The following is a 23,437-nucleotide window of genomic DNA, read 5'->3' on the forward strand; positions in this document are numbered from 1 at the left end:
TTATTCTAGTCCGTAAATATTTAAATTCGATAGTCTACGCATGAGATAAAAATAAATCGATAAGTCGATGGCCCCTAACAATTTTCTTTTTCAATACCATTTTTCTTCCGCTATCTAGACATTCATCGAACTATCGCTTTTTACCGGCAATTCTGTATTTGCCATTGGCTTCCACCCAGATTTAATTGTATTTCATTTCATTTAACATCTTACCTTATAGTAATGTCGGAGACCAGTGGACCCGCAGTGCGCATGCCTTGGTAACTTGTAATTTGACCTTAAAGATCCACAAGTAATACTATGTTCATTTGTTCAGGGTGGAGAAGTACAGACCAAGCGGACTTGATGATTTGATATCCCACGAGGAAATAATATCAACAAGTGAGCATTTTGAGCGCTAGGCCAAATAAAGCCATCACTGACAGCATTTGAATGTACTTCTAGTAACCCGCTTTATAAGCCGCAAGCAGCTGCCCCATTTACTGTTTTACGGACCACCTGGCACCGGAAAAACGAGCACAATCCTTGCATGCGCTCGCCAATTATATTCTCCTCAGCAGTTCAAGTCCATGGTTCTGGAGCTGAATGCCTCGGATGACCGAGGAATCGGGATTGTGCGCGGCCAAATTCTAAATTTCGCGTCCACACGCACCATTTTTTGCGACACCTTCAAATTGATCATTTTGGACGAGGCGGATGCCATGACCAACGATGCCCAGAATGCTCTACGCCGCATCATTGAGAAATATACGGACAACGTGCGGTTCTGTGTGATTTGCAATTATTTGAGCAAAATCATTCCGGCCCTGCAGTCGCGTTGCACTCGTTTCCGGTTCGCTCCATTATCTCAGGATCAGATGATGCCCCGCCTGGAAAAAATCATTGAGGCCGAAGCGTAAGGTCTTTTAATAGCATTAAATTGCTTTTCACTAACCTACAATGCTATCAGCGTTCAGATAACTGACGACGGAAAGCGGGCACTATTAACTCTTGCCAAAGGTGATATGAGAAAGGTCTTAAACGTCCTGCAGAGTACCGTAATGGCATTTGATACGGTCAACGAGGACAACGTCTACATGTGCGTGGGCTATCCGTTAAGGCAGGATATCGAACAGATATTGAAGGCCTTGCTATCTGGAAATAGCTTGGAGGACTCCTTTAAAAGTATAATGCATTTTGGAATGCCCAACATAAAACCTAATGTTACCTTCTATACCTTTGCATAGCTGTCGAAAGTGCCAAGTACGCAAGAGGTCTCGCTTTGGAAGATATTATAACAGAATTGCATTTGTTTGTTATGAGACGTAAGTACTATAACTATATCCTCATGATGGTCAGTTAGATGTGTATTCCCCACAGTTGAGCTGCCCATGTCGGTCATGAACAAACTTATTGTAAAGCTAGCCCAAATCGAAGAAAGATTGGCCAAAGGATGTACAGAAGTTGCTCAAACGGCAGCGCTAGTAGCAGCCTTCTTCATTTGCCGAGATATGGTTTCAATGGAGAAGTAAAACAATGTATTGGAATATAATAGTATATAATATTGTAGAATTTTAATATAAATACAATAACATAAAAAATGTACACAACTTATTTACTGCATGCTTCCTCTAGTTTAACAATCATTGAAACTTTTAATAGGTCTTTCGGAGGTAGAAAATATATTGTAATTTGTGATTATAATTCACCCGAAACAATATTTGCATAAATCGACTAGAATTCCGCGACGAATTAATTCTACCACAAAGTTTCCAATTGTTCTAAATTGAATAATCAATATTTAAGAGAATCCCTCTGATCCGTACCATTCGTGGAACTTCTTGATGTATTCAAAGACGCCTCGCTCCTCGCTACGGCACCATACATCGTCGGATGTTATCTTGAGACGTTCCAATGCTGCCTGCGAGGTGTCCTGAATGCGCGGGTCATTATCTTTAAATCGCAGTACACACGTACCAGTGCACTCACCCATGCATGTACCTTGCTCAAATTCGTAGATAACTAAGTAGAAAAATGGTTCGTCGGGACAGCGAAAGCCCGATTTTAGCACAAGCAAAGAATTCGGATCCTCTTTCGGCACTGGCGGTGACTTGAAAGCTTCTGTCACAGCTTGTTCCTGCAGCTGTGGAGAGTCGGAAATCTGTGATACGCATGGTGCCTGCTTACACTCGGGTGTCCTGGATACTGGCTGCGGTGAGTCGGGCATCTCATTTATTGCTGTTGGCTGCGGTGGGCATGAGCTTTCGTTTGATGCTGTTGGTGGCGGCGAGTGTGGCTCATCGATTGATGGCTGTGGCGACGTCTGCGGCGAATCAGGAATTTCCACAATCAGATCCTCCGGTGGCGGCGATAAGGATAACCTCTCGCTTGTTTCAATAGGTTTCGACTGGCTGAATATCACCGTGATATTACTACTTCTTTCGCTTTCGTCTTCAGAGAAAACAGGAGTCTGGGTTAGGGAGCGAGTTGCAGCATCGGGGCCAAATTTTTGAACGTAAAAAGAGCTATCCACCTGGTTGTCGCTTTCAGCATGGTTTTTTTCTGTGTTGCGAGTCGGCCGTTCAGCGATCCTCTTCTCCACATCCAGACACATAGCGCACTTGAAATCTGTTCGCTCGTGTTTCTTGGGCAGTCTCAGGGTGCCCACCAAGCACTTTAGATGAGCAGAAGTGGCGGCACAAGAAGTACAGGATATAATCACCCACGATAATCTATTATAGGTTCTACCATTGGGGCACAAACAGTTGGGCTGGTCGCATTTCACATTGCGCTCGTGGAGCTCCCTATAGGCGTTCCGTTGTTTTTCCCAAGTGGCATCGCGATCGGGCACGAAAACCGACTGCAGGCGTATTGAATCCCGGAAACTTTCTGAACGACACCAAATGCAGCGCAAGTAATATCCGGAAGTCAGGGCATATTGACGCATGCATTTCTTATGGGCGAATCCACGGCGGCAGCAGTCTCCGTACACAACGCAATGGAGCTCAACTTTATAGATAGAACTGAAGCAGATGGGACAAGTGTAGTTCCTCGGCGGATTGTTATGTACCTGTTGCTTGTAGTCATCCATCGGCCTGCATCTGTAGCAGTAGCTTTTGTATTGGCCGCAAAATTCGAAGACAGCGCGATTTTCCAGGCCGCACTTCAAATGAAACAATGTTCGGCAGCGATCGCATTGCAAACTGGCCCCTATCTTATTGCAATACCAACATATCCTCTTCTCCGCGGCGGCTGCCTCCTCGCGGATGTCACGAAGCAGAAAGCCTAGGATTCCGCTGCAATCGCCGCCGCGCTGCGGCAAATGAGTTGAGAGGAGCTGGTGGATCGGATCAGGAAGGATACACTGTTGGGAGATTTTTCCATTTCAGAAGAACAGCCGCACTTACCAGGCAAAAATAGTGTACCTGCAAATTGCGTACACTCATCCATTCGCCGAAGACAAGGTCGTCACTGTCCGAATATTTGCATATCAGACATAGCAGCTCCTTGTTATCCTCCATTTGAGGAGGATCGCTTAGACTAGTTTCGCTGGACAGATTCACGTGTTAGGGTCCTATTAAGAATATTGTCTAAAATGAAAAACATGTTTTGTGTTCCTTTTCGACTGTATTGGCGGGAAAGTATTTTGAAAGGCAATAAATACAACAGTGCCTATTTGTACCACAATTCCACGAGAAACATCTCTGCGGAAATGCTGTTTCCACTGATCAATACAATGGACTATCCTAATTAGCTTACTGCACTTTTTGCGTTAAGAAATCTTAACTTATAAAAAATTAAACACATTAAAAAAGTTGTAAGTTGCAAATATGTCATGAACATAAAGCATGAATTTATAATAATAATAACCTGAAAAATACTCTTGTAATTCGACGAATAAATAATAATAAAAAATAATAAAATAAATAATCCTGTCATGCATATGCATTGAGCATTGAAAGCAGCATCAATTAAAGCACCTTCCGTATTGTAAGTAGCAAAATAATACTATTTTTTATATTCGGTTGGTATTTCATCGATTCCACTGTTCCGCAGCAAGCCTAAACTTGGCGGCGCTATCTAGACGAGCTTTCCAACAACAAAGTTTAGTATAATATATTTAATGTTAAACAAAATAACACTGTTTCATTAATTGATTGTGAATCACGTATCTCAATTCACATCCCCCAGTCCAAAAATCAGTTTGTTTATAGCCGCATTATCTTCGAGTGCGTAAAATAGGGCGTAGGCGTACCATCGGGCTGGATCCACCTTAAAAATTATGGCTGCCGAGATAAAACCAGCTCAGCGGACCAACAATGATCGCTTTAACACCTCCAAAAAGCCGGAATTGCTGAGTAAGCTAGAGGGCAGCAGCGACGATGTGAACGCAGCAATCTTAATTCCGGGCGAAAACGGTGTAATTAGCGTTTCCGATGACAAGTGCGTATTTGTAGCCCATTAATAATACCCTTAGATACACAAATGTATTCCTTACATTTTCATGTTTTTATCAATAGAACCGTTCGTGTTTGGCTAAAACGCGATTCTGGCCAATATTGGCCGAGCATTTGCCAGTATATGCCTTCCGGCTGCACGGCCATCGAGTATGTACCGGAATCTCGGCACCTGTACGTCGGCCAGGAGAACGGAACGGTCACCCAGTATGCACTATCCGAAGACTGCAATCGCCTGTCCTTCCTGCGGGATTACTTGTCCCATCAAGCCCGTGTCGTAGCCGTGGTCTTCTCGAAAACCCACAAGTGGGTACTCTCTGCCGGCAAAGATAAGCAGTTCGCCTATCATTGCACGGAGAGCGGCAAACGGGTGGGCGGATACAACTTTGAGACACCATGTACGGCTCTCCAGTAAGTATAATAAATGAAAGGAGAGCAACATTTGATATAGGATAAGCGGGTCATTTAATTTGATTAGGCTGCCCTCTTTAGCAAGGTTTTAAATTCAAATTATACGTGGTTATATTAATGACGTGGCAACTGACTCATTTTATGTAAACTCATTTTTGCACATTGAAGGAATGTGTTCGAAATATTCTATATCAGCAACAGATAATTAAGTCCGTCGTGGATTTCCTCAATTATAATCCATGTTTAGGTTTGACGCTTTAGCGAAGTATGCATTCGTGGGCGATCATGCTGGGCAAATAACAATGCTAAGGTGTGATGTTCAAGGAGTGCAATTGATTACCACTTTCAAAGGACATACAGGTAAACAAGATATATTTAAACAAGATATATTTAATAAGCTCAATTATATAAATTGGTAAAAAATAAATACATTTTTAGCGGAAATCCGGTGCCTCAGATGGGTGGAAGGCCCCCAGCTCTTATTCAGTGGCGCATGCGATCAGTCCGTGATAGTTTGGGATGTTGGTGGAAAACGTGGCACTATTTACGAGTTACAGGGACATAGGTATCTTCGTTCTTCAATAATATTAATAAATTGGATACTTATCGGCACCTCTGATTTTGTAGCAATAAAGTTTCCGCCCTGTCGTACGCGAATCACACTCAACAACTGATAAGCTGTGGCGAAGACTCTGTAGTGGTTTTCTGGGAGATGAATGCAATGCGGAAAGAAGTTCCTGGCTGGGTGGATTCCAACAACTGTCAGCTTTGCTCCAGGCCCTTCTTCTGGAACTTCCGCTCAATGATGGATCAAAAGCAGCTAGGTAGGATGTGATGAAGATTGTCGAGTTACTCCATGTTTTACAAATAATCTTCGTCCGCTAGGAATCCGGCAGCATCATTGTCGCCACTGCGGCAAGGCCGTGTGCGACAACTGTTCCACCAATCGTATTAACATACCCATAATGGGCTTCGAGTTTGATGTTCGTACCTGTGATCCGTGCTACAAACAACTTCAGACCGTCGAGCGCCCTTCACTGGCATCATTCAATGACGCCAAGCACTCGATTGTCTACATGGACCTCGACGAGGACAGGAAGCGCCTGTTGACAGTGGGCCAGGACAGACTCATTAAGATCTGGGATCTCTCCAACATCTGGGCATAAAACATCTTGTACGCACACGCACGTACCAAAGGTATAATCATTCACGAGGCGTTTCGGTCTTAACTGGATCACCCAATTAACGAACGATGTGGCTGGCAACGACAAAATCCAGTTCCCGATCGGTTCTCATATATTTGATGTAAAGCAATAATCATTGTACGTACGTATGCTTACATTAAACACATAACTACACGAATCCATCGATAAAGGAGGGTTTTCTAAATGAGTTTTTATTAAATTTTACTTTATACTTAATAACCACCCCTGCCTGGTGGTGGTGCTCCACGGATCATGCTGGGCGGCGGACCGCGCATCGGTGGGGGAGCACCACGTCCCATGTTTCCTGGCATCGAGGGCATGCCGCCGGGAATCATGCCCGGTGGCGGGGCACCCATCATCGGAGCTCGGGGTACACCTCGTCCCATCGGAGCCATGTGCTGTTGGGCGGGTCCGCCCACACCTCTCACAGGACCCTGGAGACCCGCTGGCACAGCGGACATATTGATGGGCACTCCGCGTCCGGCCACGCGACCAATTCCCGGGCCAGGAGCTGCTCCCGGAATTGGAACTCGGGGAAGGCCCTCCTCCGGCGGCGGTGGTCCCTCCACCGTCAGGGAAACTATGTTCTCGCCCCGCAGCAATACAAAGCCCAGAACGCGCTTCTCCTCGCGCTCCGGCACCTTGGAATTCTTCGAGCGAATTTTCCGGAACTCCTCGCAATCGCCGAGGATCAGGTTCATGTGTTTGTCAAAGGCTTTGAAGGTGCCAATGAAGGTACGCGAGTCCTGTAGCACGATTCGCACCCGATAATTCAGGTGCTGAATCATTTTGTTGTTCTTGCCGATCGTCTGAAATAAAGGAGTTCAAGGGATTTAATCGTGAAATACAATAGCATGAATAAAAATCGCGCCATCTTTTGCAAGCCATTTCTTCCTTTTTTAAAAGCCGGTACTTATAACCAATATCGTAATAAAACCATGGAAGCTCAAATTCAGCTTAATGGCAAATTTCTGAATTTAATTTAAAACCGATCTAAGAAGTAATTAATTAGCAAAAACAAATTGTTTTATTTATTCGCATGCATGGTTGTATGTATGTATAAGCCAATGTAAATATGAAATCGTAACCGCGAAACTATAGATTACTATAACTAAGCAAATCATAACCATTGCACTTTAATGTTTAGCACTTCTTTTTTACTCACCATTTTATTTGATTTCTATATTAATTATGCCGCTGGTAAATAAAATACAGATGCCGGAACCTCAGCACGGCTTTTTTCGATAAGCATAAAGAATAAATCGAATGGCGTTTGCTCTAGTCAGCATTTTCTGGTATTTTTCTATTGAACCTATCGAGTATACATTTTATTTATTGCTTTTATTTTATGTAGTAGCGACATATAATACAAACTTATTTTAGTAGCCACGCAATGTTCTTAAAATATTAAGTTATTTAATGTATATTGTAAACTAAATATACTTAAAAATTATTTTAAAGAAATGATTTATTTTTGTGTATCATAATTTTGAACGTCTAAGCAATTACATTTATTTAGTTGTTTGGTCGCAGAGTGGTATCATGGAATAGCTGTTTTCTTTTAAAAGTACTTATCAGCAAACGTTGTTTGTTTCCTAAATACCCCGACAGTAGTCTATATACACTTATTAAATCTTGACAGTACATCAGATATCAAAAGAAAGGACTTTTTTATATCCATAATATATATTTATTGCAAATGTTCTAAGTTATCGAATACTTCTCCAGCGAAGAACGAGTGCCATCCCTGGACAAAGGCGATAGGTCGGAACCGCGAGTCAGCGCTCACATGCGGCCACGTCATTTGAACTCTCTTCGGCTCTCTCGTTTATGCTGACATTCTGAGAAGTTTTTTGAGGAAGCGGCAAAGCCCTCAGTTTTCTACTCGTTGGCAAATTAGGCGAAAAGCAATTTTGGTAACGTATGCAGCTGTTGAAACACTGGATACCGCCATTCATGCTACAGTATACCATTTCCATATAGGCGTGCGTTCCGAGACGCAGCGAAAGGGCGAAAGCAAAAGGAAGTACAACAAACAAGCAGCCAACCGGACAGCCAAGTAGCCAAGTCGGCGGATTAGATCAGGATGAATATCTTTCGCTTTGCTGGGGATCTATCACATGTGTTTGCCATCATAATACTGTTGCTGAAGATATGGAAGACCCGCTCGTGCGCCGGAATATCGGGCAAGTCACAGATCCTGTTCGCTGTGGTCTATCTGACGCGATACCTGGACCTGTTCACCACCTACGTGAGCTTGTACAACTCGGTGATGAAGGTGCTGTTCCTGGCCACGTCCGGTGCCACCGTGTACCTGATGTACGTCAAGTTTAAGGCCACATACGACCACAATCACGACTCGTTCCGCATCGAATTCCTGCTGGTGCCCTGTGCCCTGCTCGCTCTCGTGATCAACCATGAATTTACCGTGATGGAGGTGCTCTGGACCTTCTCGATCTATCTGGAGTCGGTGGCCATTCTGCCGCAGCTGTTCCTCGTGAGCAGAACCGGCGAGGCCGAGTCCATCACCAGCCACTACCTCTTCGCCCTGGGATCATACCGCGCACTCTACTTGCTTAACTGGGTGTACCGGTACATGGTCGAGTCGCACTACGACCTCATCGCGATCTTCGCCGGAGTTGTCCAGACCGTTTTGTACTGCGACTTCTTCTACTTATACATTACCAAAGTTCTTAAGGGCAAGAAGCTCCAGCTGCCGGCATAAGCGGATAAGTGCATTGATGTGGGGCATTTGTATTTTGTCGGTACACATCATCAATCGAGGTCAAAGTAAACAAGCGAGCGATCCACGGGCCGTTTGACAACGCGTATTTCGTTCATATTATACAAAAGATACAGAATCGAGAGCAGCGCCTAAGTTGTAATTATTTTATGAGAAATAAACCTAAACACCGAAAGTAAACTATCTTGCAATACCGACATCGTACATTGGAAATGTGACAAATGTATTAATCTCCGTTTTCCGAACTGCACACACTCGGCTATCACAAATTTTAGAATCCAAAAATATTAAAACATTACTCCAGTAAGAGATAACGTTAATTAACAAAATCTAAACCATGTTTTTCTCTTTTGCGCGGAGGCTTATCTGATTCGCAATAGTATCACAAAAGAAGTCTTAGATTTCTTTGTTTAATTAAGAATTTAAAGTTATGCATTAAATAGCTTTTAAGCCAACTGTATCCTAAAAATCCGAGTAAGTTTAAGTCTTATTGTGTGGCTAATAGTAAAGTTAATTATGAGCGATGTCAACATATAATACACATATTTTGAAAAACAGGCCGCAGGATCGTAGAAACTCCATGTGCTACGTTGCACAACTATTATTGAATTCCGAAAAGATGTATTACATTTCTGCAACACCCTATTTTCGCCGTTCACGCTTGGCAGTCGCACTAACCAAACAAAAATTTAATTTAAATGGAGATCATGTACGGATACAATACGAACCTAATGTGGCATAAACAATATTTTAAACACTTTTGCAGATATTATATTATAAACAAAGTAAAATAAACAATTAAATTTTCTTTTATTTAGTAGATTAGGAAGTACAAAATAAGGTCGGATTATAATTTTATAATCTTATAGACTAATTCATATTTTTCAGATTTCAAAAACAACCACAGTGCCTTCATCAAAAATGCGGGGAATACCATTAATACTGAGCTGTTATCTATTAAACTATTTCAGACACGGTCACACTGCCAATATGTCATAATCAAAACAAAATGGGAAGAATTGGGTTTTTAAATCGGTTAATGAGCCATAAAACCCCTGCCAGGAACTTGTTTCATTTCGGCAAAGTTAAGGGGTATGGGATGCACTTTTTCTATCCAGGACTTTATTCTAATGGGTGTACTTGCAGAGATACTGGCAAATATGAACAGATCGTGTCCACCGGCCTGGTTTCCCCGGAACGTTGTGTTCCCGAGGAGATCGAGAAACCGGCGTACTACTTCAAGAATATGCCACCGGGCAACACGCTGGGATCCCCCGAAATCAAAACGCAGGATCAGATTGATGCAATGCGTCTGAGCGGAAGACTAGCGGCCAGAATACTACGCGAGTGTGGTAAACGTGCAACAATTGGCACAACCACCGACCAGATTGATGCATTTGCACACGAAAGAATTCTGGAGTCCAAAGCCTATCCGTCACCCCTAAGATACGCCGGCTTCCCTAAGTCTATTTGCACGTCGATCAACAATATCGCCTGTCATGGAATTCCAGATGACCGCCAGTTGGCCAACGGCGATATTGTAAATATTGATGTCACAGTCTTTTTGAACGGCTGCCATGGCGACTGTTCGGAAACATTTTTGGTGGGTGACGTGGACGAGCGGGGAAGCTTCCTTGTGGAGGCTACCAAAGCCTGTTTGGATCAGTGCATTTTGCTGTGCGGTCCCGGCGTCGAATTCAATGAGATTGGAAAGTTCATAGACAGATATTGCGACGAACATGACCTCGCATCGATAGCTGCCTTTATAGGACACGGAATCGGAAGCTACTTCCACGGCCCCCCGGAGATACTCCACTATTGTAAGTACTTTCGACGACTGCTTAAAATAATAAATTGCAAATCGCATTGCCCATCATAGTTAATGAGTTTCCTGGGAAGATGCAGCCCGGCATGACCTTCACCATTGAACCCATTCTGTCCCTGGGCGGAGCAGATATTGCAGTGCTGGAAGATGGCTGGACGGCGATTAGTTTAGATGGCGCACGCAGCGCCCAGTTCGAACACACCATTCTGATAACTGAGACGGGCACGGAAATACTTACAAGAGATCAATAGGAATTTATGTACATGATGCAATTTTTATTTGTGATTTCCCATAAAGTGTTAAATGAGTGCTGGAAGGCAGTCTTGTGCATTTTGTGCCGTTTTAATCGTCGACTCCGTCTGGTTAGGTGCTCTAATTGATTTAATGAGGCAAACAGAATTTAGCTACAAATTGCATTGGACTTCTGCACCGGCTTCTGAATGGGAAGGAAGAGCTTAAACTCCGGCGGCAGCTCGTCCTCCGAGTAGAGACGATCGGAGAAGTAGACACGTCTGATGCGGCAATTTGCATGAATCTGTACACGGAGTGTCTCCACATAATTGGTGCCGTATGCGCGACGCGTAAAGTCGGACAGGTTGAACTGGATCTGGTTCCATCCCTCGTCCAATCGCATGGGCATGGTGCAAATGAAAGGCTTGACACGAGTTGTCGACTGGTAGTTACTGGCCCTGAACCTTCGCCGCACGTTCTTGTCATCGAGAACCTGATTAGGGGAGGAAATCATGGAATTACTGGCTTCTGCGAGAGGATCACTAAGCTTACCTGAACTTCGAAGGTGAAGTACTTCTTCATGTTCTTGATGATCATCACCAGAAAGGGCAGTTTGATGCCCAGCGTCTTCTTCGGATCCGCCGGACATGTTATGAACGTAGTGCTGACATTGGTGCCGACTATCTCTAGCACGAGGCTCTGTATGTCGTTGTCCGTGATCCGCTTGATGTGTCCATTGCGAACCTTCTTATCCCACAGCTGCAGGGGCTTCGAGCCAATACTGTACAGAATCGATAGGAATCCCGATTGGAAAGTGTTTTTGAACATGTCGCGACTGCTGTGCAGTAACCGGGTTGCCCCACGGATAGTATAGTCTCTTTAAAATTTATATAGGGCCAGTTAAAGTTGGCCGATAATTTTTTGCACAGCCGAAACTCGTACAAACTACGAACATCAATACGGAACTAGATTATTTTCTCATGTCAATGAATTTGTTTAGCACGGCATCCTGTTGTTGCCATAACAATAAAGGAGCAGGGCTGCCACCATTCCAAATGCTTGTACATGCTTGCAAGTTTATGCGGAGTTTGAAATTACGATATTCAAGGGTTGCCTTGCTTATGGAACGGTGGAAGAAAAACAGCTTGAAATATAAAATATGCCAGAGTTAATTTGGAATTTGATAAACAAAGGTAACTTGTAACCGCTATTGGTATACGTAGTTTACCAATAGTATGAATTATTAATTAATTAAGAAAAATTGTGAAAGCTGCGTAGTTTTGAAACGACTTTGTCTTGCTGACTATACGATATCTGTGAAGCGTAACTGTTATCGAGCTATCGGGCCAAGTCACATCACCAGTTGATGTGAGTATTAAAAAAATATACAGCTTACAGAGTACAAATGGCATCGACATCGAGGTAAATTTCAAGATTTATATCAATGTGCAGACTTCGATAATGGCTTACTGCTTCCAGATTGGACAACAACAAGGTGTGCTGCTACGCACACCCCGAATCTCCCCTGATCGAGGACTACAGGGCTGGCGACATGATTTGCTCCGAGTGTGGTCTGGTGGTTGGCGACCGCGTAATTGATGTGGGCTCCGAGTGGCGTACCTTCAGCAACGAGAAGAGCGGCGTGGATCCCAGTCGTGTCGGTGGGCCGGAGAATCCGCTGCTCAGCGGCGGGGACTTGTCCACTATAATTGGTCCGGGCACTGGATCCGCATCCTTTGACGCTTTTGGAGCCCCCAAGTACCAAAACAGACGCACCATGAGCAGCTCTGATCGCTCTCTGATATCAGCCTTTAAGGAGATATCCTCGATGGCCGATCGCATTAACTTGCCCAAAACTATTGTCGATCGGGCCAACAACTTGTTCAAACAGGTGAAAGTCGAGTTCTGGTTGATTTGGCTGAGTCCTCATCCAGTTTTCTTCTAGGTGCATGATGGAAAAAACCTCAAGGGTCGTTCCAATGATGCCAAAGCATCCGCTTGTCTGTATATTGCTTGTCGCCAAGAAGGAGTTCCTCGCACATTCAAGGAAATATGTGCTGTCAGCAAGATCAGCAAAAAAGAGATTGGCCGTTGCTTTAAGCTAACATTGAAGGCTCTTGAGACTAGTGTTGATCTTATAACCACTGCGGACTTTATGTGCCGCTTCTGCGCTAACTTGGGTAAGTGTCTCTACACCAAAAACTCGAAAGTAGCAGGAGTAATACCTATTCTTCGTATTAGACCTGCCGAATATGGTTCAACGCGCTGCCACGCACATTGCAAAGAAAGCCGTCGAGATGGATATTGTTCCGGGACGTTCTCCAATTTCGGTGGCCGCAGCCGCGATCTATATGGCCTCACAAGCATCCGAGCATAAGAGAAGTCAGAAGGAGATCGGTGATATAGCCGGTGTGGCGGACGTCACCATTAGACAGTCGTACAAACTTATGTATCCGCACGCAGCTAAGCTCTTCCCCGAGGACTTTAAATTTACCACTCCAATTGATCAGTTACCACAGATGTGAATCTTTCCGTAGATCCGATGCTCAATACTAACGCTAACGTTAAGTAAAGGAAAATTCCTAATTTAATTCACAAAGTACGATTTTATTAAATAAAATTAGCATAACTAATATTCAAATAGAACTGTTGGACCAATCAGAACATAATTAAATCATTGTTAAGTTAATTAGCTGAGTTAAACCCATACAGCTTTTGAACTTTATTCCAATGTTTCGTAATACTTTGCTTGTTTTATTTTTACATTTTTTGTGTATTTTGGGTATAGCCGATTATAAATAAGCTAATAACCAGAAACAATAATTGCATACTACGTTTATTTGCCAGTTATTTGCGAAATTAAGTTTTACAAACCACGTACTCTGTTTATAAATAAGCTTTAAGTAATTAGTAATAATATAAATGGATAAAATATTCGCAAATAAGACCAATCTGTAACTTTCAACATTATCAATTGCAAATAAAGCGGGCGTTTAAACGTAGTAAAAGGCTAAATTCATTTTATGAGCCAAGCACGGCAGCAAACAAATAAAATCAAAGCATAATACATTTGCTAACAGTAAATGACGAATTATATCAGTCGCCAACAATAGTTATTGCTGAGTTTAAACAGTGTAAGTATTAGATAACTAGTCAATAGAGAGCGAGCACTTTTCGTCATCACTGTGGCCCACGCACTCCAGCGCAGGGCGATGCTCGGAGTCCCACATCCCTGGACCACATCGTTTGCACAGGCCACTCAGCGTGCACGGGATCTTCGGCAGCTGTCGGTACTGGTGGAGCAGGCCGCGCGCCTTCCGCAAAATCAGTTGGCCGTCCATGTACATTGCCAGTGAACTGAAGTGCAGCAGCATCTCGTCCGGCCGCAGATTCTGGGCCACCACATCGTCCGCATAGACAGCAATGATGGCCAGGCAGAGGAACAGATGAAAGTAGTCCGTCAAGTAGTTCGACCAGCACGCCTCCCACATCCGTATGACCACCGCTTCGGTGAACTCACGCTTAAAGCACAACAGCAGCCATCGGTGGCAAAAAAGCAGCTCCATGGAGTCGTTATGCTGCTCCAGGTGCTTGTAGAAGTGCGGCAGCATTATCCGGATTAGTTCGCGCAGGTAGCTCAGATTGTGGTCCACATCCCGGTCGGTCGGAGTGCACACGAAGAAGGCCCGCTGCATCAGGCCCACGAAGCACCAGAAGGTCTCGGACTCGTTTTGAACTTCGCACAGGACAGGCGCAAGGAGATCACTCATACCCTGTGGGTTATAAAACAATTATATTTAGGACAATTTGAAGAAGCGAGGACCCACCTGGGAATAGGACATTCCGGTGTTGTATACGGCAAAGTTTAGCAGAATGTTTTTCATGACCTCTGTGTTGGGATTATCGTCGCCACAGAAGAAGGGATTGGTGCGATCCGTTCGAACCACATCCTTCTCCACCACAATCTGCACTGTCTTCCAGAAGTGAATTTGCTGTTCCGGAGACATGGAGTACAGGCGCTTTCGCGTAATTTCCTCATACTCCTGTCGCTTGATGTCCATGAGCACTGCGCGATCCTCGAATGTCGAGGAGAATGAGTAGCACTTTAGGAGGAATGGCCACACCGTCTTCCGCAGACTCTTCTCCAATCCTCCAAAGAAGACACACTTACGGAGCAGCAAGTCGTCCTCGATCTGCCCCTTCTCATTGAGCAGCGTGCCGTAGAAAAAGTTCGTTGTTATCTTCTTGACATCGCCTTCGTCCGGATGCATTTCGGATTTCTTGACCTCCGGCCGACAGACCATGAAGTGCCTGTACGGCAAATCGAACTTATCCTGGCCCGTTTCGGATGTGATGTTGTGCAGAAAGCAGTGCCACTGGTGCAGCACCTGGGCCAGGTGATCCAAGCCACCGTAATGAAAATGAAGGATCTTATACTGCGACTCCCGTGACGCGATAACCAGCTGACCGGAAGTGCAGTTGTCGTCGTTAAAGAAAAGGCGCAGCGATCGCATTTGACTCAGGTCAACGGAAAAATGGCGGCACTTCATCGCGGATTTCTGGCGATCGGCAGGCGTCGAATTGCCGCTATCCGGAAACTCCAGGTTGTGCTTGAAGGCTAGCAGTTCCGGGGTCGTCCACTTTGGGTTATCGGCTGCCGAGCCATCTGCCACTCCAGAACCATTCGTGCAATCGGAGCAATTATTCCCATCCGGCCGGATGGTGATGCAGTTGAAGGACTGTGATATATTGCTGTTCTCGATCTGCGGATTGGATATCGTGATGTTCACCGATGTGATGGGGTTATTCTTCAGAAGAGCGGTCAGGTCGTCTATGGATGCGGTTTGGCCACCCAGCAGCGGTTGCAGTTCGTTCTTCAGCTCCTGCATATCCGCCGCGCTCTCGTCCTCCTCTCGGATATCCCGTTCCTGAATCGTCTGCGGTATGGTCACCTGGCAGTAGCTGTTTCGGGAGTCCGGCGACTTGCTCCTAGGATTGCACTGACCCCGGCAATCGTCGGTGTTCAGATTGGTGTACTTGCATAGCGACGAATTCGGTATCCAGGTGAGCAGGAGCGTGGGCCTCTTGGCGCTATTATACTGATCCACAAAGGTCTTTGTCGTACAGGTCAGATAGCCCGGGTTGTGCAGTATGTCCGACTCATCGCGGGCGATTGTGGGCGGATGAATGCAGACGTTATTCTTGCAGAAGAGGATTTCGTTGTCTTCGTAAGAAATATCGATTTTTCTGTCCAATCTCTCGTCACCCAGTATAAAACTAGAAGCCTTTTTGATAATGCTTCCTATGGGCATGGTATCGAATGTGATATCCTTGAGCAGGTAACTATATGGTGAATTAAGTTTCCTTTACGGAGTAATCCTTACGGATTTACTAGTGGGGCGGATGGGGAACTTTTTTCTCTGGTTAGCTTCTGGTTTGGCGGATCTTTGTTTGATTATAGCGGTCGCTGGTTACCATAATATTAGGAATTTGTTGCATACACGTTTTATCTGACAATTTATTGTAACACAGCAGATTGGTTAAATTAAAACTATTAACTTTTGATTCTAGGGACCACTAACAAGCAGGATGACATTGGAGGAAAAGAATTTACGTGAAAACTCAGCGCAGGCGCAGTTGAAAGTCCATGACTTTAAAACTTGTTTCGTAGTTAAAAAACTTTTTATAATTTTTGGGGTTTTATTTACATGTAGAAACTTCAAGACAAATTTATAATTTTAAAAACAAAGAGTTTGATAAATTGTATACTAGTATTTGTATTTATATATCTCTGAATTTAATTTGTATAAATTTTCTTCGCTTAACCAAACTCTATATGAAATAGAATATAAAATATATATTAAATATATAAATTAAATATATTTCGAAAGCAATTTAGCAACTATAAGAACATTGTGCTTGGAACAGAATGTGTTTCAATTACCTATCGATATGTTCATATATACCGCCTACCTATCGATGTATTCATATATTAACCTTCCCTAAGGTAATTGGAATCAATAAACGCGTGAAAGTATTTATATTGCCTAAAGGTTTGTTTTGTGTTGTTGATAAAATGGCGAGCAAAAGAAAGCACTCGGGATCCCAAAAATTGCAAGACGAATTCTTAAAAAAACACACGCTTGACTCTGACGAAGAGGATTCTGACGACTACGAAAGGTAATGCTAAAAACCTACAAGCAATTGATTGTTTTGATTTCTGTATTTTTTGTTCACAGGGAATATCTCAATGATAGCGACATTGAAGGCGGCGAGGAGGGCGTGGCAAAAGTGGAAGACGATGTAAAGGTAACACCCTTTAATATGAAGGAAGAACTGGAGGAGGGGCACTTCGACAAAGATGGTCACTACCATTGGAACAAGGAGACGGAAGCAAAGGACAATTGGTTGGACAACATAGACTGGGTTAAGGTAATGATTCCATCATTGTTGCTTGTACACAACAATTTACTTTATAAGCTATTTTCTATAACAGATAGGCACACAAAAGAACGCCTTCGACCCGGCCAAAGACGACCAAAACTCGAACTCCTCGGATGAGGATAAGAACGAACCCGCGGGCAAGGCCTTTAACTTGTCTATGAACCTGATGAAAATGCTCGAGTTTATGAAACAGGGAGAAACCGTCAAGATGGCCCTGCAGCGTCTGGGAAGTCAGCGTCCCGTCCTAACAACCCTTCAAAGGATTAAGCAGAAAAAGGCCGGCATTGTTGACCCAAAGACACAGGAAATTTCTCAGCTCACCGAGCTGGCCAACGAGATTCTCTCGAAGACGGGGAATATGGATATATATCAGGATACCTACGAAAGCATCAAAGCAAAAATCGCAGATTTGCCAGGAACAAGCAAACCCAAAGTAGCCGATGATATTGATATGTATGCAGATGATTTCGAAACAAAAGAATTGGAGCGGTCCAAGGCATCAAATGATAGCTCCAAACCAACGACGACTACCTCGGAGGTTACCTGGGAGTTTAAATGGTCACAGGATGAGACTGAAATCCAGGGCCCCTTTTCCACCGAGAAAATGTTGAAATGGTCCCAGGAGAACTACTTCAAAAACGGAGTCTATGTTCGAAAGTGCGGCGAAAACACAACTTTCTATACTAGCAACCGCATAGATTTCGATTTGTACTTGTAGCCCCTAGGTATTAAATTAAATGCTTTTAATTAGTTTTCCGCAAATAGACCTTGTTCTATGATATCTGTATACTTTACAAGAGGATTCTCTTAATTTACACTTTGTTTGAAGTTAAAATAAATTTCATATGAATGATTGATTACGTCTGCGCTTAAAAGCAAGATATGCTAAAGAATTTATAGATTGGTATGATCTTTGAATTGGCTTGAGGAGAAACCAGTTACAAATGCCACTGAGCGTTAAAAATTTTGAGTTCAAAATTTTAGCAGATTATTAAAAGCTAGCAAACCAGAAAATCGTATTTGAAACCAATTTAGAATCCAAAACGCAGAAAAATGTCCGTACTTACTAGCCTGTAGAGCAAAGCTAACAAAACGAATACAATATAATTCAATAAAAACAAATATATAAATTGAATTACCTTCTCAAAATGTATTCTTTATTTAATTTTACTGTACTTCGTTTTGTTCTCCGAGTCTTTACACACTCATACAAAATATATGTAAATAATAATTATATTATCTGTCCAGATTTTGAGTTTGATCGGTATTTTGAACATATAAGTTAAAGCAAAACAAATTAAAATTTGTTTGGGATTTAAATATAATAATAATACGCGCCCTTGATCCTCCGTGGCGGAATTCGTGCGTGTCCACATTGTGTGTGATTGAAAAAAGCATGTGATTGAAAAAGCATACTCGAAAACTACAATAATACATAGTTAAATTTAAACTTAAATGCCGAAACAATCTGGTGTAAAACAACGATTTTTGTTTCGAAAAGGTGCAACGAATTTCGGCTAACAAATAAAGCGGATGAACGCCAATCTCCAGTGTGAACGTCTATGCAAGTGAACTGGTATTTAAATAGGCTTATTCATATGTCTTTTGATTGTTGTTTTCCGCTGATCGTGTCTACTCTTGCGCTGGAGCCGGCTGTGGCTGCGGCGCCAAGCGATTGACGAACCCGATGCCTCCACGGATGATCTTGCCCACGGCGGCCGGGGAGCGGGCGGCCAGCGCCTCGAAGGTTATACGGAGCTCGGCAAAAGCGGTGCGAGGATAGGGATTGCGGCGCGAGCTGTAGCGCATCACCAGATAGTGGTAGTAAATAATCGGGGTCATCAGTCCAGCGTGGTTCCTAAAATAAAGCGTATACTGTTTTAAAGAGCATTCTACACGAATGTTATGTATCAAAACTCACATGAAGGTCAGCACAATGGCGTAGGGCATGATGAAGATCTCGCAGAATGCAGTGGCCTTCAGTATATTCGCCGCCTGGAACTCCACAATGGAGATGATGAAACGTGCACCCCACCACGAGTTCTGGCCAATCAGCTGTAAGTATATTTCTTATTAGACAAGTGACAATTTTGCAAATTTAGCTTTCCTAACATCCAACAGCTTAAGCGAGTAGCTAGAGGCGTGCAGAACTGAGTACAGCAGCACGGGAATCAGAACCAGCAGTGATGGGTGGATGTTGAAGAAGATCAGAGAGTACATCATGTAGTGACACGAGTCCTCGGCGAACAGTCGAGCAAGGAACTCCCGACTGAACGAGAAAGCGGGCACTCTCTGGTGCAAGCGCAAGGCAGAGATGGCGGCATTGGCCAGCAGGACCTTGCTGAATGCGCTCTGTTGTGAGCTGTGGTGAAGTTAATTAAAATTAGAATAGGTCAATGTAGAAAACGCCGTTACTCACGTAAAGATGGGCAGCACGTAGCTGACGGTGAAGTAGATAACCAATAGACGTAGTGCCCATAACGCGGAATCGATGCGGTTTGTCTGGAAATGCTGCAGGAGCTTGGCCGGTACGTTCTGTGATTGAGATTGCTGCGGTTGTTCCTGCTGCTGTGAGGATCTCTCGGAGCTGTTGGTCTCGGCGCCCTCGGAGCGCGGTGGCTGGTCGGTGGGTGTGCTCATGATGAAGTAGCTTCCGTGCTCGCTTACCGTTCAGTATTCAGTCTGCAAGTCAGTTATGAAAAGGCAGAAATGCAGAGAAAATCGTTATAAGGTTACTTTCGGCCTTATCAGCGGGAATTTGACTGCTATCTTGGGCACAGGCAGAGATAAGAGAGCACCGGCTAAGTAACCGCGGCGTTATCTGATAGGTTAGTGCTCAAACCTAATGGAAAGCCCGCGAGATCTGCCCTCTATGACTCCAGGATTAGACTGAACTCCGCTTTTCACTGCCTCAGTGGCACGCGCTTCAGGTGTAAATTGAAAGTTAGGGCCAACTGTTAAACCAGTCAAATGGAAAGTCGTTGGCAAACGCACTTAAAACGAGAACGGGCTTGCCCAGAAGCCGTTTTAATGTTCGCTTTAGCCAAGATGACTGGCTTACCATTATGGACAATGCTTTGCATGAGGCAACCGAAAAAGAAAACAGTAGAGCCATTGCTAAGCTATCATGTACTCTTACGTTTCGGCAATTATATTTCTTGAGTATGCGGTTTACGATTCCTAGCGCATTAAGCACAACAATTTCGATACGAAACTTGAAGAGAAAACTGCAAGACACCGCACAATGTGCATGTTGTTACGAAATACACGTCAAAATATTGAAACACAAACAGGTGGCAACAGGTGGAAGGGGGCGATGAAGTAAACCCGACAGAGTGGGTCCATCCTACGTGTACTTTCGATTTACCTGGTAAGTAATGAGACTGGCAGTGGGGCAACCGTATCGATTGGGATCTGTGGACGGAGGGTCCTTCAACGGAAGTGGGTCAGCTAGTAAACTTTAGGTAGCACATACCACCCGCACATTATTCATGTATACCGAGCCGAAAGCCCAATCTGATGAAAATATGTGCGCCATTATGGCACATATTGGGCAGTTCAGACGGACACAGGTACACGTCAGAGATTCGGAAGGTACCGCTCGCAAATTGAAGCTGATTGACCCGACTGAACTCCGCAATGAACGGGAACGAAATCAAAGTGCAGGGCTTTTCGCGCCGGGCTGTGGAAATTCGGTTTGGTTGCGCTCCGAAATTGGATGCTTCCTCCCCTGCCCGGATGTCGCGGAGCGAGTCCAAATGCCGACCTGCATAATTCACTAGTGTAATCACTGGGCCAGCACACTTTTATCCAAAACGTCAAGCGACGTCAAGCGAAGAAAGTTGGCCTTTAATCACTTGGATGTCGATGAAAATTGGTTCTGGGGCGCAGTACTGTCGAGTCACTGGTTTTCCTTATTTTTCGTAGTCCATCCACTTACCTCTAACTTAGCGGCAAGTCCGTTTATCCTTTGATATGATGTGACTTCAAATTAAACACAAGTTTTTCTGGTAAATTAATACGTATCAGTTTGGTCGGGGCTACCGTGCGAACTAGAGATGGACGGGTGGAGCTGAACCAACCAGTTCGATAGAAATGAACAGGGTTGCCACCAATTTCCATCTCTCTGCTACAAAGTCAAGTTCGAAAATGTGTTGTTCAAAGTAGAAGTTACGATACTAGTTTCTTGAAAAGCAAGTTTCTTTTAGGTCTATACTTATAATTAATTCTAAAATTGTTAAAAGTAATATATAAGATAAAACGACGTTGTCAAATATTTTCGAAGAATTGGTATGGCAAACGATAGGCAAACGCTTGAAATATATTTTATTTCTAAAAATAACATTTCAACTTGCGAATTGAGACATTTTCTCTGGAAAAACTGCTGAACATTTAGTTATCATAATATGACAATTTGAAAATTGCCAATGGCAATTGCATGGAATCCCCCCAATATGTTCAAATTTGTATCGCGAATTTCGCACCTCTAATCAAACGCACATTTTAGTTTATTTTGATTGGAATGCTCCAAGATTTCAATTCATCATGGACGACGACATTTCGCTCCCCGCCGACACTTTGGCCATTCTCAACGAATTCCTGTTGGAGCGATCAAAGCGCGAAGCCGAGGAGGAGAGTCAAATTGCCAACAAGACCGGCAAGGATGCCCACTTCGAGGAGGATTGGGCAAGAACACCTGCAAATACCTTATAAACTCGAGGTGACTTCTCTCCGATTGCAGCAATTAAGTCAGTTCTGGTACAGCACGGAAACCAAACACGCGTTGCGGGATGTTGTGCGTAAGCTTCTGGCGGAACGCACGGAAGATTCGGGTGACTTTAGTATTGCACTTCTCTCCTGCCCATCGCTTTACAAGGACATCAGGGACATACATGACACAGGTAAGCGGACAAGTAAACAGCTTGTTGCCGATGGTTATCATTCAATCTTTTAGTCCACATCTTCGAGTTCGACCAGCGTTTCGAAGCCTACGGCACGGATTTTGTGCATTACGACTTGAACTGCGTAGGGAGCAACGCAGACTACCTCAAAGAGCACCACCACCAGTATGACCTCATCGTGGCCGACCCACCCTTCCTGTCGCAGGAGTGCATAGCCAAAACATGTGAGATAATCACCAGGCTGCAGCGAAACCAGAAAGAAAGCAAGGTGATCCTGTGCTCTGGTGAGGTGGTGGAGCCCTGGCTGACCGCTCGCCTGCCCGTGCTCAAGTGCAGCTTCCGCCCGGAACACGAACGCAATCTGGGGAACGAGTTTGTCAGCTACGCCAACTTCAATTTAGACGAGTATATTGAAAATAAATAAGCAATTGCGTTGAGGGATAAATGCCATTTTGGAGTTGTAGTCTATTTCGCAGTCTGATCGGCTTCCTTGCGCTGTTGCACCAGCTCGCGCAGACCGTCTTCCTGGTCCTTAAGTGACTTCTGCAGAAACTCTTTCTTCTTCTCAAGCAGTTCTATCGCCTTGTCGCACTTCTCCTGCTTAGCCTTCAGGTCCTCGCGCATATTCTGCACATCGGTCAGCAGGAACATGCGACCCACGGATTGGTAAACTCTGAAGAAGAACAGTTCAATTAGACATCTGAAGATGATTAATCTTTGACTCGTCCCAATCACCTTGTGTCGTCGGACAAGTTGCTGGTGCCCTTTTCCGTCAGTTGGTACTTGTGTTTGCCCGTCTTTACCATGTCGCATTTCATGTCGATCATGTTGATCTTTTTTGTGGTCTCCAGCTTATTGATCTGCATCTCGGTGAAGGCCTGTGGGCAAAGTCAGTCGGGTATGAGTAAGTTCTTTCGGATAGCATGCGCTCCCAGTCGGCAAACGCCTTTTTGGCAACTTGCCTTCCGCTCACCTTCTTCAACTCTTTATCCATTTGTGCCATTTTGCCTGTTAACTGTTCCTTCACAGATGAATGAATGCAAATCGGTTGGATTTGCAGCAAATTTAATGAAAATCGCAACACCTGCGGGAAGCTTATGGTTTTTTCTACTTTATTAGTAATGGGAGTTCGGTTTGCCTCCTGCTGGTTAGAAAATATCGATAGTAAGCCTTGCACTATCGATGACAATTTTAGGAGCAACCGTAAATTCAAAAGCAAATTGCGGATTTTATGATTTATG

General features: G+C 44.0%; 13 protein-coding genes across 16 annotated transcripts; 7 read left to right on the forward strand and 6 right to left on the reverse strand.

Moving 5' to 3' along the window:
- The first annotated feature begins 101 nt into the window (after positions 1-101).
- On the forward strand, positions 102-1,578 carry LOC6541737 (replication factor C subunit 5). The gene is made up of 6 exons (XM_001969446.3): positions 102-260; positions 317-381; positions 445-895; positions 950-1,164; positions 1,227-1,304; positions 1,360-1,578. Exons 1-6 carry the CDS (start codon positions 223-225, stop codon positions 1,509-1,511), a joined length of 999 nt encoding a protein of 332 aa, XP_001969482.1. The 5' UTR covers positions 102-222; the 3' UTR covers positions 1,512-1,578.
- On the reverse strand, positions 1,534-3,671 carry LOC6543380. Its single transcript, XM_001969447.3, has 2 exons — positions 3,387-3,671; positions 1,534-3,316 (listed from the first exon to the last, which is right to left on the reverse strand). The coding sequence occupies exons 1-2, from the start codon at positions 3,498-3,500 to the stop codon at positions 1,781-1,783; spliced, it is 1,650 nt and encodes a 549-aa protein (XP_001969483.1). The 5' UTR covers positions 3,501-3,671; the 3' UTR covers positions 1,534-1,780.
- Positions 3,672-4,051: 380 nt separating this feature from the next.
- LOC6541909 (WD repeat and FYVE domain-containing protein 2) lies at positions 4,052-6,209 on the forward strand. Its single transcript, XM_001969448.3, has 6 exons — positions 4,052-4,422; positions 4,500-4,847; positions 5,095-5,207; positions 5,286-5,412; positions 5,475-5,671; positions 5,733-6,209. The coding sequence occupies exons 1-6, from the start codon at positions 4,262-4,264 to the stop codon at positions 6,011-6,013; spliced, it is 1,227 nt and encodes a 408-aa protein (XP_001969484.1). The 5' UTR covers positions 4,052-4,261; the 3' UTR covers positions 6,014-6,209.
- Positions 6,210-6,211: 2 nt separating this feature from the next.
- Positions 6,212-7,344, reverse strand: LOC6543149 (small nuclear ribonucleoprotein-associated protein B). The gene is made up of 2 exons (XM_001969449.3): positions 7,218-7,344; positions 6,212-6,861 (listed from the first exon to the last, which is right to left on the reverse strand). The coding sequence occupies exons 1-2, from the start codon at positions 7,218-7,220 to the stop codon at positions 6,265-6,267; spliced, it is 600 nt and encodes a 199-aa protein (XP_001969485.1). The 5' UTR covers positions 7,221-7,344; the 3' UTR covers positions 6,212-6,264.
- A 450-nt stretch (positions 7,345-7,794) lies between these two features.
- On the forward strand, positions 7,795-9,329 carry LOC6543298 (ER lumen protein-retaining receptor). Of its 2 annotated transcripts, none has more exons than XM_015158934.2 (2): positions 7,795-7,973; positions 8,036-9,329. In XM_015158934.2, the coding sequence occupies exon 2, from the start codon at positions 8,139-8,141 to the stop codon at positions 8,775-8,777; it is 639 nt and encodes a 212-aa protein (XP_015014420.1). In that variant the 5' UTR covers positions 7,795-7,973; positions 8,036-8,138; the 3' UTR covers positions 8,778-9,329. The 2 variants fall into 2 exon arrangements, with proteins under 2 accessions (XP_015014420.1, XP_001969486.1); XM_001969450.3 differs by having other exon boundaries at positions 7,797-7,968.
- A 411-nt stretch (positions 9,330-9,740) lies between these two features.
- LOC6541309 (methionine aminopeptidase 1D, mitochondrial) lies at positions 9,741-10,950 on the forward strand. The gene is made up of 3 exons (XM_001969451.3): positions 9,741-9,887; positions 9,942-10,615; positions 10,675-10,950. Exons 1-3 carry the CDS (start codon positions 9,805-9,807, stop codon positions 10,869-10,871), a joined length of 954 nt encoding a protein of 317 aa, XP_001969487.1. The 5' UTR covers positions 9,741-9,804; the 3' UTR covers positions 10,872-10,950.
- Positions 10,875-11,934, reverse strand: LOC6541367 (cilia- and flagella-associated protein 20). Its single transcript, XM_001969452.3, has 2 exons — positions 11,404-11,934; positions 10,875-11,344 (listed from the first exon to the last, which is right to left on the reverse strand). The coding sequence occupies exons 1-2, from the start codon at positions 11,677-11,679 to the stop codon at positions 11,021-11,023; spliced, it is 600 nt and encodes a 199-aa protein (XP_001969488.1). The 5' UTR covers positions 11,680-11,934; the 3' UTR covers positions 10,875-11,020.
- Positions 11,935-12,162: 228 nt separating this feature from the next.
- Positions 12,163-13,594, forward strand: LOC6540713 (transcription initiation factor IIB). Its single transcript, XM_001969453.3, has 4 exons — positions 12,163-12,273; positions 12,331-12,742; positions 12,797-13,031; positions 13,093-13,594. Exons 1-4 carry the CDS (start codon positions 12,257-12,259, stop codon positions 13,374-13,376), a joined length of 948 nt encoding a protein of 315 aa, XP_001969489.1. The 5' UTR covers positions 12,163-12,256; the 3' UTR covers positions 13,377-13,594.
- Positions 13,537-16,724, reverse strand: LOC6540614 (TBC1 domain family member 16). Its single transcript, XM_001969454.3, has 2 exons — positions 14,679-16,724; positions 13,537-14,624 (listed from the first exon to the last, which is right to left on the reverse strand). Exons 1-2 carry the CDS (start codon positions 16,161-16,163, stop codon positions 14,001-14,003), a joined length of 2,109 nt encoding a protein of 702 aa, XP_001969490.1. The 5' UTR covers positions 16,164-16,724; the 3' UTR covers positions 13,537-14,000.
- A 77-nt stretch (positions 16,725-16,801) lies between these two features.
- On the forward strand, positions 16,802-18,172 carry LOC6540703 (CD2 antigen cytoplasmic tail-binding protein 2 homolog). Its single transcript, XM_001969455.3, has 3 exons — positions 16,802-17,031; positions 17,091-17,283; positions 17,348-18,172. Exons 1-3 carry the CDS (start codon positions 16,928-16,930, stop codon positions 18,011-18,013), a joined length of 963 nt encoding a protein of 320 aa, XP_001969491.1. The 5' UTR covers positions 16,802-16,927; the 3' UTR covers positions 18,014-18,172.
- Positions 18,173-18,427: 255 nt separating this feature from the next.
- LOC6540628 (Krueppel homolog 2) lies at positions 18,428-21,421 on the reverse strand. 2 transcript variants are annotated; one of them, XM_001969456.3, is made up of 5 exons: positions 21,236-21,421; positions 19,715-19,977; positions 19,408-19,657; positions 19,217-19,350; positions 18,428-19,153 (listed from the first exon to the last, which is right to left on the reverse strand). In XM_001969456.3, the coding sequence occupies exons 2-5, from the start codon at positions 19,933-19,935 to the stop codon at positions 18,928-18,930; spliced, it is 831 nt and encodes a 276-aa protein (XP_001969492.1). In that variant the 5' UTR covers positions 19,936-19,977; positions 21,236-21,421; the 3' UTR covers positions 18,428-18,927. The 2 variants fall into 2 exon arrangements, with proteins under 2 accessions (XP_001969492.1, XP_026834819.1); XM_026979018.1 differs by lacking the exon at positions 21,236-21,421 and adding an exon at positions 20,663-20,777.
- A 10-nt stretch (positions 21,422-21,431) lies between these two features.
- On the forward strand, positions 21,432-22,640 carry LOC6543524 (protein-lysine N-methyltransferase CG9154). Of its 2 annotated transcripts, none has more exons than XM_026979019.1 (4): positions 21,432-21,488; positions 21,803-21,981; positions 22,037-22,196; positions 22,250-22,640. In XM_026979019.1, exons 2-4 carry the CDS (start codon positions 21,841-21,843, stop codon positions 22,618-22,620), a joined length of 672 nt encoding a protein of 223 aa, XP_026834820.1. In that variant the 5' UTR covers positions 21,432-21,488; positions 21,803-21,840; the 3' UTR covers positions 22,621-22,640. The 2 variants fall into 2 exon arrangements, with proteins under 2 accessions (XP_026834820.1, XP_001969493.1); XM_001969457.3 differs by lacking the exon at positions 21,432-21,488 and adding an exon at positions 21,571-21,585.
- On the reverse strand, positions 22,580-23,361 carry LOC6543528 (prefoldin subunit 1). The gene is made up of 3 exons (XM_001969458.3): positions 23,170-23,361; positions 22,932-23,074; positions 22,580-22,869 (listed from the first exon to the last, which is right to left on the reverse strand). The coding sequence occupies exons 1-3, from the start codon at positions 23,197-23,199 to the stop codon at positions 22,662-22,664; spliced, it is 381 nt and encodes a 126-aa protein (XP_001969494.1). The 5' UTR covers positions 23,200-23,361; the 3' UTR covers positions 22,580-22,661.
- Positions 23,362-23,437: the final 76 nt, after the last annotated feature.

Source organism: Drosophila erecta, unplaced genomic scaffold, assembly GCF_003286155.1.
Source record: "Drosophila erecta strain 14021-0224.00,06,07 unplaced genomic scaffold, DereRS2 tig00000055-arrow-pilon, whole genome shotgun sequence".
Classification (NCBI taxonomy): domain Eukaryota; kingdom Metazoa; phylum Arthropoda; class Insecta; order Diptera; family Drosophilidae; genus Drosophila; species Drosophila erecta.

Coding starts and splice junctions, on each gene's coding strand:
- LOC6541909 (XM_001969448.3), top strand. CDS start 4,262: ATGGCTGCCGAGATAAAACCAGCTCAGCGGACCAACAATGATCGCTTT. Junction 4,423..4,499: donor ATTAGCGTTTCCGATGACAA/GTGCGTATTTGT, acceptor TTTTATCAATAG/AACCGTTCGTGTTTGGCTAA. Junction 5,208..5,285: donor CACTTTCAAAGGACATACAG/GTAAACAAGATA, acceptor ATACATTTTTAG/CGGAAATCCGGTGCCTCAGA.
- LOC6540614 (XM_001969454.3), bottom strand. CDS start 16,163: ATGCCCATAGGAAGCATTATCAAAAAGGCTTCTAGTTTTATACTGGGT. Junction 14,625..14,678: donor CCGGAATGTCCTATTCCCAG/GTGGGTCCTCGC, acceptor TATAACCCACAG/GGTATGAGTGATCTCCTTGC.
- LOC6543298 (XM_015158934.2), top strand. CDS start 8,139: ATGAATATCTTTCGCTTTGCTGGGGATCTATCACATGTGTTTGCCATC.
- LOC6540703 (XM_001969455.3), top strand. CDS start 16,928: ATGGCGAGCAAAAGAAAGCACTCGGGATCCCAAAAATTGCAAGACGAA. Junction 17,032..17,090: donor GATTCTGACGACTACGAAAG/GTAATGCTAAAA, acceptor TTTTGTTCACAG/GGAATATCTCAATGATAGCG. Junction 17,284..17,347: donor ACAACATAGACTGGGTTAAG/GTAATGATTCCA, acceptor TTTCTATAACAG/ATAGGCACACAAAAGAACGC.
- LOC6541367 (XM_001969452.3), bottom strand. CDS start 11,679: ATGTTCAAAAACACTTTCCAATCGGGATTCCTATCGATTCTGTACAGT. Junction 11,345..11,403: donor ACTTCACCTTCGAAGTTCAG/GTAAGCTTAGTG, acceptor TCCCCTAATCAG/GTTCTCGATGACAAGAACGT.
- LOC6543524 (XM_026979019.1), top strand. CDS start 21,841: ATGGACGACGACATTTCGCTCCCCGCCGACACTTTGGCCATTCTCAAC. Junction 21,982..22,036: donor CCCACTTCGAGGAGGATTGG/GCAAGAACACCT, acceptor CTCCGATTGCAG/CAATTAAGTCAGTTCTGGTA. Junction 22,197..22,249: donor CAGGGACATACATGACACAG/GTAAGCGGACAA, acceptor TCAATCTTTTAG/TCCACATCTTCGAGTTCGAC.
- LOC6541309 (XM_001969451.3), top strand. CDS start 9,805: ATGGGAAGAATTGGGTTTTTAAATCGGTTAATGAGCCATAAAACCCCT. Junction 9,888..9,941: donor CATTTCGGCAAAGTTAAGGG/GTATGGGATGCA, acceptor GTGTACTTGCAG/AGATACTGGCAAATATGAAC. Junction 10,616..10,674: donor CCCGGAGATACTCCACTATT/GTAAGTACTTTC, acceptor TGCCCATCATAG/TTAATGAGTTTCCTGGGAAG.
- LOC6541737 (XM_001969446.3), top strand. CDS start 223: ATGTCGGAGACCAGTGGACCCGCAGTGCGCATGCCTTG. Junction 261..316: donor CCCGCAGTGCGCATGCCTTG/GTAACTTGTAAT, acceptor TCATTTGTTCAG/GGTGGAGAAGTACAGACCAA. Junction 1,305..1,359: donor GCATTTGTTTGTTATGAGAC/GTAAGTACTATA, acceptor TATTCCCCACAG/TTGAGCTGCCCATGTCGGTC.
- LOC6540628 (XM_001969456.3), bottom strand. CDS start 19,935: ATGAGCACACCCACCGACCAGCCACCGCGCTCCGAGGGCGCCGAGACC. Junction 19,658..19,714: donor TACGTGCTGCCCATCTTTAC/GTGAGTAACGGC, acceptor ACTTCACCACAG/CTCACAACAGAGCGCATTCA. Junction 19,154..19,216: donor GCCATTGTGCTGACCTTCAT/GTGAGTTTTGAT, acceptor GCTTTATTTTAG/GAACCACGCTGGACTGATGA.
- LOC6543380 (XM_001969447.3), bottom strand. CDS start 3,500: ATGGAGGATAACAAGGAGCTGCTATGTCTGATATGCAAATATTCGGAC. Junction 3,317..3,386: donor AGGTACACTATTTTTGCCTG/GTAAGTGCGGCT, acceptor CCGATCCACCAG/CTCCTCTCAACTCATTTGCC.
- LOC6543528 (XM_001969458.3), bottom strand. CDS start 23,199: ATGGCACAAATGGATAAAGAGTTGAAGAAG. Junction 23,075..23,169: donor TGGATAAAGAGTTGAAGAAG/GTGAGCGGAAGG, acceptor CTTTGCCCACAG/GCCTTCACCGAGATGCAGAT. Junction 22,870..22,931: donor AACTTGTCCGACGACACAAG/GTGATTGGGACG, acceptor GTTCTTCTTCAG/AGTTTACCAATCCGTGGGTC.
- LOC6540713 (XM_001969453.3), top strand. Junction 12,743..12,796: donor CCAACAACTTGTTCAAACAG/GTGAAAGTCGAG, acceptor GTTTTCTTCTAG/GTGCATGATGGAAAAAACCT. Junction 13,032..13,092: donor CCGCTTCTGCGCTAACTTGG/GTAAGTGTCTCT, acceptor TCTTCGTATTAG/ACCTGCCGAATATGGTTCAA.